Below are 12,788 nucleotides of genomic sequence, written 5' to 3'. Positions count from 1 at the left end.
ACAAATCTTAAGCCCTTCCCATAACCGTCCATCTCTCTGTCACATCTCTTTCGCTCTTTTTACTACATCCACCATTTTTCTCTCTTTACCACTTCTTTCTCTATTTTGTCATATAGTTGCAGAACAAGCTGTGTTAATTTATGTATTGTTATATCATTACAGTAACTCTGTTACTGTTATTGTTTGGAGGCTAATTGCACACACACACAAAGACATGCACACACACTGTTGTGTGGAGTCGAAAGGCACATACTGCAACTCTCTGCAGCTGGAGATCTCAAACTAACCTGCAGACAGTTCAGCCATTTTAACCTCTGCTGCAGTCTGCAGTACAAAGACTTAACACTCCACTGCTTTTACTGCAGAGCTCAGTATTATGCAGTATAGCTGTATCTCTGCCCTTCACCTATAGGACCGAAATGGAGCTACAACACAGAAGGCAGGCTTATATTACAAGGAGAGATAAAGCTAGGCTACACTCACCCTTCCAATGTGCGTGTGTTTGTGTGTGATAGCCAACTCAGCTTAGCAGGAGCTCAACAGTGCTTGCTACGTTGTATTTCGGCATGTAGCTTAGTGGTTAGAGCGTTGGGCCGAATAACCAAACGTTTGCTGGAATGAATCCCCGAGCTGACAGGGTAAAAATCTATCATTCTGACCTTGAGCAAGGCTTTCAACCCACTGTTGCCCAGGCGCCGAAGACGTGGATGTCGATTAAGGCAGCCCACCGCATCGCTCTGATTCAGAGGGGTTGGGTTAAATGCGGAAGACACATTTCAGTTGAAGGCATTCAACTGTACAACTGACTAGGTATTCCCTTTCAAAGTATTTTGTTTCTGTGAGTTTTGTGGTGTTTGTTACACTGGCCGATGTGTTAACTCCTGCACCCTGGTACTGTGGAGTGGCTTGGGACCTGGATATGAGGAGTGTGTGTGTGTGTCTGTGTGTTGGTCCAACACGTAACCCCTGGAGAGAGTTGTATGACAGGGTGAACCCGTAGTAGTCCCCGTGCCAGACAGTGTGGAGTCACAACATGGGGGGGAATTAAATTATTATATCCTCTCTATAGCAGACTGGACTATTAAATCACACGCATCATAACATTTGCACAAAAATGTGGAGGAGGGAGCTGAGGGAAGAGGAGAAGGGGGAGAGATGGATGAAGATGAGGGGGAGGTGAAAGAATGGAATAAGAGGAGAAAAGGAGTGTGTGTAAAAGGTGTGAGGGGACCTAAGTTGGACACTAATATAGCTAAAGTGAATACAAGAACAACTCCAAGGCAACAACTCCACACAAAGCACTGATACATGCCATGCTCAAATATTTAAATTAAGGGACTTTAAGTATTGATCCTGTGAACTAATAAACTGTGGAAGGACCACCAGGGGGCAGGCTGGTCCCACGGATAGTAGCCCGGCATGTGAGTAAAGGTGATCAGAGGCAGTTAAGCACAGCTGACGGTACTAATCACCTATTTTCTTCACCCTACAAGAGAAAGGAGGGAACCGGCAATGAGGGAGACTGGAGGGGAAAAAAAGAGTGATTGATTCTCCAAAGGAGAGGATTTACCTGACGAAAGGGAGAAAAAGAGGACAAACTACCTCTTGGGAATGGCAACCATGCATCTGCACCACCACCCGAAAGGAGCTCACCACGAACAGACAGCTAAGGCGGTGACACACCCGTGATTTATGTTATAGTTAAAAGTTACTCACTTTGTGTTCCTTATCCCTATAAAGAAGAAGATTGGTGTTATCGTTGAGATCATCCTTGATTGTGTGGGAGTAAGGAGAGAAAATACACCTCAATAGAGAACTTTGTTCAATGTAAGAATAACCTGCTCCCGACTCGTTTATTCCACACTCCACCTCACATTGGTGGAGAATGCGGGCATTAGGTGGACGAGTTACACGAGGATAAGAAGGAAAGCGAAAATCTACCTGTAGACACAGAGGAACCATGCAAGAAAGATGGATAACGCTCTGTTACAACAGTTGATCACGGCACAGCAGACAACCATAGAACTCATGCAACAACAGCTGAGCAGGCGAGAAGAACCGAGAGTGAAGCCGAGAGCGGCTGCTCACGCCATCTTACCTCGCCTCTCAAAGGAGGATGATATTGAGGCTTTCATCATGAAAGGACGGCCACCTTGGAACAGTGGCCCCCAACAGAATGGGCGAGCGCGTTAGCCTCTCTCTTGACCTGGATAGCCCAGGAAGCCTACTATGACCTAGACCCCCGCGAAGCTGCTGACTATTGTCGACTGAAAACCGAGATTCTGTCGCAGTACCAGCTGACCGCCCGAGATCAAGCCGTAAAGTTCCAATAATGGACCTATATGGCCGTCCAACCCGTGAGGGCCCAGATCTTCGCACTCATACGACTAATGAAACAGTGGCTGGAAACCGGAAATGGAGTAGGACATGTTGTAGACTCTCGTAGTGGACAAGATTTTGAAGGAATTACCCATGGACTTAAAAAGGTTTGTGGGGAAAACAAACCCCTCGTCAGCAAACGATATAGCCCATGTCGTGGAAACGTACCTGTCTACATGGGTGTTGTTAAAAGGGGACAAGGAGGACCAGGAGGACTCTGGCAAAACCGTTCCCCGATTAAGCCCGGCACGTCCACCACTGAAACGACCGAACCCGCTCTGGATGTGGGAGAAGTCATCACCCACACAACAGGTTCGGTGCTATAAATATCAGTCTCCGGACCGTTACGTCCCACAATATCCCAGAAAGGATGAGTCCATGGCCACCGAGTCATTGCCCTTCCCCACGCACCCCTATCCAAGAGGGCAGGATTGCTCCTGTTGGTTAGCAGAAATATCCCCAGAGATTCCGGTTCATATAGAAGGACGAGACATGGTAGCCATTCTTGACTCAGGAAGTATGGTTACATTAGAGGAGCAGATGGTGACCACAGCAACACTGTGTCCTGTATCCACGGAGACACCCACTAATACCCACCATGAGCCTGTCCATTCTCACCCCGAAAGGAAGGTATACAGTCAGGGTGGGGAAAGTACCCCAGCTGATGGTGCCATTGTTGATCGGGAGAGACTGTCCACTATATAAGGAGCATCGGCAGATAACTTTACGCACCGAACAAAGGGGATCAGGTCTCTCTATCACACACCAAGGCTCGGCCCACCACAGGGGGGCAAGAAAGCAGACAAAAGAAAAAAAACAAGTCCAAGCCCGAAGTAGTAGCCCTACAAGGAAACGTAGTTCGGCCTCATCCTCTGGAGGAGAGGAAGAAATACAGACCCAATGCCTCTGACAGCTATTCCAGGAAACCTCAGATGAAGACTCCTGCAAGGGGTTGTACACGATGGAGGAAGGAAGGAGCGACCCAGAGGCTACGGGATATATTTGAAGCCCTGTCAGAGGAGGGAACACCCACGACAGGGATGGAGAACAACCTCCACACCGAGGTCGACTTGCCCCAATAATTAAAGGGACAGTTCGGCACTGCTCAGCATATATAGACCCAGACCTAAGGGAAGCCATGAGGAAGGTGAAGGTAATCTATGAGAGAAATATTGACGGATCCGGTGAGCCCTCTCTTCCCTACTATGCAGTCAGGCAGGGCCTCTTGTATTGGGTTGTGCTACGAAGGGGGGAAAGCAGGAACTACTAATGGTGCCCAGACCATACAGGGATACTGTCCGACAGCTAGCCCAAGAGGCCATACCTCTTCGCAACATGTCATCAAAGGGAATCACCAAGGAATTGTTCATGCTGTTCTCCCGGGTGGGCCTTCCCAAGACAATCCTTACTGACTAGGGAACCCAGTTTATGTCCCGGTTGATGAAGGACCTGTGTCCGTTATACCAGGTTCAACAGATACGCACAAGCATATTCCATCCACAGACAGACGTTTTTTGCGAACACCTGAATAAGATGACTAAAAGCATGTTGGGAAGAGTGGTGTCCAGAGAAGACAAAAACTGGGACATGCTTCTGCCCTACTTAATGTTTGCCCTGCAAGAAGTATCACAGGCATCCACAAGATTTTCCCCGTTCTAATTGCTATATGGCAGACAATGTCAAGGGATCATTGACTTAGCCAAGGAGACCTGGGAGGTCATATGACTCAACCCTGCCCATTCCGGTCAATGATAGAACATGTTAACCTGATGCGGGACTGATTGTCGGCAGACGCGCCCAAAATAAAGGAGCAACAGACTCAAGGCCGGGCCTACGACAAGTTGGCGACACCCAGAGAGTTCACTGTGGAAGAGAAAGTGATGGTACGTGTGTCCACGGCCCAACACCGCTTTCTGGCACAGTGGAGTGAGCCCTACGAGGTAACGGAGAGGGTCTCTCCGGTCAATTAGCGCATCAAGCAACCTGACAGGAGGAAGAACGTCCAACTCTATCATATCAACCTGTTGAATAAGGGGGGCAAGAAAGCAAGAAAGTACCATGGAACAGAGGAGGGTGGAGGACAAGGAAAAATAGGAGGCCCCGCTACAAGTGCACCGTGGCAGAACTCCCCTGCCCGAGAAGTTGAGACAGCTAGACAAGCAGATTATGCAAATCGGCAGGGTATTCTCTCCCTTCCTAGGACAAACAGATGTCCTGTTTCACCATATCCACACCGAACCAGGCAAGAAGGTGCATATCCGGGCTTAACAGATTCCTGAGGCACACAGAGTCATCGCTAAGAAAGAGGTAAGGGAGATGCTTAGGGTGATTGAACCATCTATGAGTGAGTGGTCCAGTCCAATAGTCCTGGTCCCCAAACCCAATGGTAGTATGAGGCTCTACAACGACTTTAGGGGCATAAACACAATCTCTACGTTCGACGCGTATCCCATGCCCCTCGTGGATGCACTCTTGGACCACTTGGGAAAGGCCAAGTTCATCACCACCCTGGATCTGAAGAAGGGATATTGGCAAGTGCCGGTGGCTCTGGAGGACCGCCCAAAGACTGCCTTTCGCCACACCGTATGTGATGATACCGTTCAGACTGCATGGTGCGGCAGCGACTTTCCAACACCTTGTGGATGCCATTCTACGACCCCGTCAAGAGTATGCAGCGGCGTACATAGACGATGTGGTCATCCACAGCGAGGACTGGGATAGCAACCTCCTGCGACTGCGGGCAATGCTCGTGAGCTTGGAGGCTACAGGGCTGACAGCGAATCCCCAAAAATGCTGCCTGGGTCTGTCTGAAGGGATATACCGTGGGGAACAAAAAAACATGTCCACATGCAGAGAAGACTAGGGCAATTCGGAAATGGCCTCGGCCCCAGAAGAAGCAGGATGTCTGAGCTTTCTTGGGAATAATGGGATATTATCACCATTTCATCCCTGGATATGCAACCATTGCCACCACCCTCACAAATCTCATCAAGAAAAACCTGCCAAACCGTGTAGCCTGTGCTCTGAAAGATAGCCTGTGCTCTGATCCCGTCTTGCAGGCTCCCAACTTCTCCCAAGAGTTCATTGTGCCGGTAGACGCCTCAGATACGGGGCTCGGGCTGTCCTAGCTCAGGTTGAAGGCGAAGCAGAGAGGCCTATTCTCTTCATAAGTAGGAAGCTCAGTGATCGGGAACAGAGATATGCTACCGTAGAGAAAGAGGCCCTAGCCATTAAGTGGGCCCTCAATTATCTCCGGTACTACCTATTTGGGCGTAGGTTCGCCCTCATTACTGACCATGCTCCCCTCATGTAGATGGCCGGTAAGAGAAAAAATAACAACAGAATTGCCAGATGGTTTCTTGCATTACAACCATTCACTTTCCATGTCATCCACAGGGCCGGATCAAGGAACGGGAATGCGGACGCACTGTCCCGACGCGACCAAGGCGGCACGTCTAGCCCCCGGCCCTCCGGTCCGGTCCTGAGAAGGGAGCTATGTGGAAGGACCACCAGGGGGCAGGCTGGTCCCACAGATAGTAGCCCAGCCCGGCATGTGAGTAAAGGTGATCAGAGGCAGTTAAGGACAGCTGACGGTACTAATCACCTATTTTCTTCACCCCTACGAATAGAAAAGAGGGAACCGGCAGTGAGGGAGACTGGAGGAAAAAAAAGAGTGATTGATTCTCCAAAGGAGAGAATTTACCTGACGAAAGGGAGAAGATGAGGACAAACTACCTCTTGGGAATGGCAACCATGGATCCGCACCACCACCCGGTGACACACCCGTGATTTATGTTATAGTTAAAAGTTACTCACTTTGTGTTCCTTATCCCTGTAAAGAAGAAGATTGGTGTTATCCTTGAGATCATCCTTGATTCTGTGGGAGTGTTTGAGAAGAGAAAATACCTCAATAGAGAACTTAGTTCAATGTAAGAAAACCTGCTCCAGACTCGTTTATTCCATCTTTCTGCTTTAGAGCAACCTAAAAATTCTTGGTCCACTCACAAAACATTATTACCCCCCTCCCATCTAGCTTGGGTACCAATGTGTTGTGTTAACGTACAGAGCCAGCCCAGTCCAGTATAGTGTATATATACTGTGCCACATTTTGTTGTGTTACAGCTTGAATTTAAAATGGATTCCATTTTTTGTCACTGGCCTTCACACAATGTCAAAGTGGAATGATGTTATTCGAAATTGTTACAATGAATAAAAAATGAAAAGCTGAACGGTTTTGAGTCAATAAGTATTCAACCTCTTTTTAATAGCAAACCTAAATGAGTTCAGGAGTAAATGTTTTTCAACAAGTCACATAAGTTGCATGGACTCACTCTGTGTGCAATAATAGTTTTTAATATGATTTTTGAATGACTACTTCATTTATGTACTCCACACATATAATTATCTGTAAGGTCCCACAGTCTAGCAGTGAAATTCAAACAGAGATTCAACCACAAAGACAAAGAACATTTTCCAATGCCTCACTAAGGGTACCCCTTTGAGCATGGTGAAGTTATTAATAATTACAGTTTGGATGGTGTATCAATACACCCAGTCACTACAAAGATGCAGGCGTCTTTCCTCACTCAATTGCCGGAGAGGAAGGAAACCACTCAGGGATTTCACCATGAGGCCAATGGTGAAACAGTTACAGAGTTTAATGGCTGTGATAGGAGAAAACTGAGGATGGATCAACAACGTTGTAGTTACTTCACAATACTAACCTAAATAACAGAGTGAAAAGAAGGAAGCCTGTACATAATAAAAATATTACAAAACATGCATCCTGTTCGCAACAAGGCACTAAAGTAAAACTGCAGAAATTGTGGCAAAGAAATTCACTTTATTTCCTGAATACAAAACGTTACCACTCTTCATATTTTCGAATATGGTCCGACCAATCTGATTCCACGCTCCAAGACTGCTTCCATCACGTGGACTGGGATATGTTCCGCATTGCTGCGAACAACAACATTGACGAATAAGCTGATTCGGTGTGCGAGTTCATTAGAACCTGCATTGAAGATGTCATTCCCATAGCAACAATTAAAACATTCCCAAACCAGAAACCGTGGATTGATGGCAGCATTCGCGTGAAACTGAAAGCGCGAACCACTGCTTTTAATCAGGGCAAGGTGACCGGAAACATGACCGAATACAAACAGTGTAACTATTCCCTCTGCAAGGCAATCAAACAAGCTAAGCGTCAGTATAGAGACAAAGTAGAGTCGCAATTCAACGGCTCAGACGCAAGAGGTATGTGGCAGGGTCTACAGTCAATCACGGATTACAAAAAGAAAACCAGCCCCGTCACGGACCAGGATGTCTTGCACCCAGACAGACTAAATAACTTTTTTGCCCGCTTTGAGGACAATACAGTGCCACTGACATGGCCCGCAACCAAAACATGCGGACTCTCCTTCACTGCAGCCGGCGTGAGTAAAACATTTAAACGTGTTAACCCTCGCAAGGCTGCAGGCCCAGACGGCATCCCCATCCTCAGAGCATGCACAGACCAGCTGGCTGGTGTGTTTACAGACATATTCAATCAATCCTTATCCCAGTCTGCTGTTCCCACATGCTTCAAGAGGGCCACCATTGTTCCTGTTCCCAAGAAAGCTAAGGAAACTAAGCTAAACGTCTACCGACCCATAGCACTCACTTCCGTAATCATGAAGTGCTTTGAGAGACTACTCAAGGACCATATCACCTCCACCCTACCTGACACCCTAGACCCACTCCAATTTGCTTACCGCCCAAATAGGTCCACAGACGATGCAATCTCAACCACACTGCCCTAACCCATCTGGACAAGAGGAATACCTATGTGAGAATGCTGTTCATCGACTACAGCTCAGCATTTAACACCATAGTATCCGCCAAACTCGTCATCAAGCTCGAGACCCTGGATCTCGACCCCGCCCTGTGCAACTGGGTACTGGACTTCCTGACCGGCCGCCCCCCAGGTGGTGAGGGTAGGTAACAACATCTCCACCCCGCTGATCCTCAACACTGGGGCCCCACAAGGGTGAGTTCTGAGCCCTCTCCTGTACTCCCTGTTCACCCATGACTGCGTGGCCACGCACGCCTCCAACTCAATCATCAAGTTTGCGGACGACACTACAGTGGTAGGCTTGATTACCAACAACGACGAGACTGCCTACAGCGAGGAGGTGAGGGCCCTCAGAGTGTGGTGTCAGGAAAATAACCTCACACTCAACGTCAACAAAACTAAGGAGATGATTGTGGACTTCAGGAAACAGCAGAGGGAGCACCCCCCTATCAACATCGATGGGACAGTAGTGGAGAGGGTAGTAAGTTTTAAGTTCCTCGGGGTACACATCACAGACAAACTGAATTGGTCCACCCACACAGACAGCATCGTGAAGAAGGCGCAGCAGCGCCTCTTCAACCTCAGGAAGCTGAAGAAATTCGGCTTGTCACCAAAATCACTCACAAACTTCTACAGATGCACAATCGAGAGCATCCTGTCGGGCTGTATCACCGCCTGTTACGGCAACTGCTCCGCCCACAACCGTAAGGCTCTCCAGAGGGTAGTGAGGTCTGCACAACGCATCACCGGGGACAAACTACCTGCCCTCCAGGACACCTACACCACCCGATGTCACAGGAAGGCCAAAAAGATTATCAAGGACAACGACCACCCGAGCCACTACCTGTTCACCCCGCTGTCATCCAGAAGGCGAGGTCAGTACAGGTGCATCAAAGCTGGGACCGAGAGACTGAAAAACAGCTTCTATCTCAAGGCCATCAGACTGTTAAACAGCCACCACTAACATTGAGTGGCTGCTGCCAACACACTGACTCAACTCCAGCCACTTTAATAATGGGAATTGATGGAAATTGATGTAAAATATATCACTAGCCACTTTAAACAATGCTACTTAATATAATGTTTACATACCCTACATTATCCATCTCATATGTATATTTATATACTGTACTCTATCATCTACTGCATCTTTATTTAATACGTGTATCACTAGCCACTTTAAACTATGCCACTTTGCTGACATACCCTACACTACTCATCTCATATGTATATACTGTACTCGATACCATCTACTGCATCTTGCCTATGCCGTTCTGTACCATCACTCATTCATATCTTTATGTACATATTCTTTATCCCTTTACACTTGTGTGTATAAGGTAGTAGTTTTGGAATTGTTAGGTTAGATTACTCGTTGGTTATTACTGCATTGTCAGAACAAGAAGCACAAGCATTTCGCTACACTCACATTAACATCTGCTAACCATGTGTATGTGACAAATACATTTGATTTGAGGATGGTGGAGGCTGCCTCATGTTATGGGTATACTTGTCATCGTCAAGGACTAGGGAGTTTTTTAAATAAAAAGAAACAGAACAGAGCTACAACCAACTTGACAGAGCTTGAAGAATTTTTAAAATAATAATGTGCAAATATTGTACAATCCAGGTGTGCAAAGCTCTCAGAGACTTACCCAGAAATACTCACAGGTGTAATCACTACCAAAGGTGATTCTAACACGTATTGACTCAGGCATGTGAATACTTATGTAAATGAGATATTTTAGTAATTAATTGTGAAGAAATTTGCAAACATTTCTAAAAACATGTTTTCACATTGTCATTATGGGGTAGTGTGTGTAGGCCTGTGACAAAAAAAAACGTATATTTAATTCATTTTAAATTCACGCAGTAACATAACAAAATGTGGAAAAAGTCAAACGGTATGAATACTTTCTAAGGCACTATATCTAGCTACTTCTACCGCTCTAATCCAAGTTGTAAAAACCCCGCTGGTCAATGGGAAATCGATATGGCGCAGAAGCGTGGTATTGGCCTAATACTTACACGCCTTCTCTCTAAGTCCCTCTCTCTCCCCCCCATCTCTCCCTACACTCTCTAGAACTTGTTTTACCTAACAGCCTAACCAGGCCCCTCCACTGACAGGCAGAGGGGCATTATACTTCTCTTTTTCATTACACCACTGTTACATATCACATATATCTGGATATCTCATTTCCTCACAAAGACAGGCCATTGTGTGAGGCAGGGCTACAGTAAGTGAATCGGTGGACAGCTGGTTAGAATGGCTATACTGGGGGCTTACTGAGTCTGCGGATGAGGGAGTGTGTGTGTGTGGAGGGTTTGATTTGTACAGTGTGGATCTTTGGAGCTGCAAGGATGAAAAATGACACCGTCTCACTGTGGCCTGTTCCTCTAATAAGGCCATTTACACACACACACGCACACACACACACACACACACACACACACGACTGGAATGGGTTTATCCTGATGAGGAATAATCAGTGGTGGAAGTGCTAAAGAAAGGAGTGTATGAGGATAGAGTGTCTGAGTGTGAGCGTGCGGTTGCCTGCATGCATGTGTGTTTGACACTGGTGTGTGTGTGTTTGTACTTACACTCCTCTTTTAGGTCGAGCTATGTAAAACATGGCGTGTGTATGGTACTCACGCTCCTCCTCCTTAGGATCTAGCTGAGTGACGCTGATAGAGAGGCGGTCCACGCGCTCCTGGAGGGAGTTGACCCGGAAGGAGAAGGAGTGGGCCTCGTTGAACAGCTCCCCAAAAAGATCCTCTGCGTACTTACCTGTAGAACACACACAGACAGAGAACAGACACTTAATACACACACTTAAGTATAATACAGTAATACAAAAATCAAGCATAAAATCAAGCATAATAAAATAATAAACATGCTTACCTATAACAGAAAAATGCGGGTACGGAGTGTGTTGTTTAGGTGTGAGTGTGAGCATGTGTGTGTGTGTATATGTGTGCAACAATGTGTTTTCTGAGTGTCCGTGAGTGTGTGTATTATTAAGGTGTGTATGTGTGCAGACATTGTGTGAGACTCACTGAGGCTGCTGAGCTGTCGGATGACGTTAGCTAGGGACACATTGGTCACACACTCCAGCTCGTTCTTAATGCCCCGCGGCAGCACCGTGTGGCACAGGTGCCTGGGCTCGATACTCCTCTTCACCAACGGCATCCTGGGAAACCTGGACCTCGGCTACCACACCTGGAGAAAGACGGAGGGAGGGAGAGGGGGGGTTAAAGTTATTACATCGCTGGATACCTCTACCACTACCACACCTAAAACTCAATAGTTGAGTTATATTAAACCTTTAATAATGTACAATTATACAATTACTACTGTACATTTAGGTCTATTACTGTACTGTTGCAATTATGTAGTAATTATGGTACAGACTGCTACAAGGCTTCCAACACAGCATGAACTACCCTACACAGAAATAATAACATTTGATTTGATTTGATTTGAGCTGGCCGCCTGGTCAAACTGAGCAATCGGGGGAGAAGGGCCTTGGTCAGGTAGGTGACCAAGAACCCAATGGTTACTCTGACAGAGCTCCAAAGTTCCTCTGTGGAGATTGGAGAACCATCCAGAAGGAAAACCATCTCTGCAGCACTCAGGCCTTTATGGTAGAGCATCCAGACGGAAGGAACTCCTCAGTAAAAGGTAGTTGACAGCCTACTTAGTTTGCCAAAAGGCACCTAAAGGACTCTCCAGCCATTACAAACAAGATTCTCTGGTCTGATGAAACCAAGATTGAACTCTTTGGCCTGAATGCCAAGCGTCACATCTGGAGGAATCCTGGCACCATCCCTACGTTGAACCATTGTGCTGACAATATCATGTTGTGGGGATATTTTTCAGAGACAGGGACTGGGAGACTAGTCAGGATCGGGGGAAAATTAACGGAGCAAAGTACAGAGAGATCTTTGATGAAAATGTGCTCCAGAGTGCTCAGTACCTCAAACTGGGGCGAAGGTTCACCTTCCAACAGGACAATGCAGGAGTGGTTTTGGTACAAGTCTCTAAATGTCATTGAGTGGCCTAGCCAGAGCCCAGACTTGAACACAATCAAACATCTCTGGAGAGATCTGAAAATAGCTGTGCAGCGACGCTCCCCATCCAACCTGACAGAGCTTTGGGGAGTTTCTCCCATTCTTCTCTGCAGATCCTCTCAAGCTCTGTCAGGTTCAAATCAAAGTTTATTTGATTTGGACCTGACAGCGTTTGAGAGGATCTGCAGAGAAGAATGGGAGAAACTCCCCAAATACAGGTATGCCAAGCTTGTAGCATCATACCCAAGAAGACCCAAGATTGTAATCACTGCAAAGGTGCTTCAACAAAGTACAGTAAAGAGTAAAGAGTCCAAAATACTTATGTAAATGTGATAAATGTGATGTTTTTGCTTAGTCATTATGGGGTATTGTGTGTAGATGGATGAGAAGAAAAAAAATCATACATTTTAGAATAAGGCTGTAACGTAACAAAATGTGGAAAAAGTCAAGGGGTCTGAATACTTTCCGAATGCCCTGTACTTGTAGAAAGCAGAAAGCTTTTCTT

The 12,788-nt window shown here is 46.6% G+C and overlaps 1 protein-coding gene across 1 annotated transcript in view; it reads right to left on the bottom strand.

Annotated features, from left to right (window-relative positions):
* LOC112232986 (wiskott-Aldrich syndrome protein family member 1-like) overlaps positions 1-12,788 on the bottom strand; it is a 155,153-nt gene that overhangs the window by 59,402 nt on the left and 82,963 nt on the right. Inside the window, 2 exon segments of the mRNA XM_024400327.2 lie at positions 10,866-11,000; positions 11,270-11,432. Of these exon segments, the coding sequence (XP_024256095.2) occupies positions 10,866-11,000; positions 11,270-11,402 (268 nt within the window). The 5' untranslated portion in view covers positions 11,403-11,432.

The sequence above is a fragment of the Oncorhynchus tshawytscha genome, linkage group LG05 (genome assembly GCF_018296145.1).
Source record: "Oncorhynchus tshawytscha isolate Ot180627B linkage group LG05, Otsh_v2.0, whole genome shotgun sequence".
NCBI lineage: Eukaryota > Metazoa > Chordata > Actinopteri > Salmoniformes > Salmonidae > Oncorhynchus > Oncorhynchus tshawytscha.
This window is presented reverse-complemented; position numbering and strand designations above follow the sequence as displayed.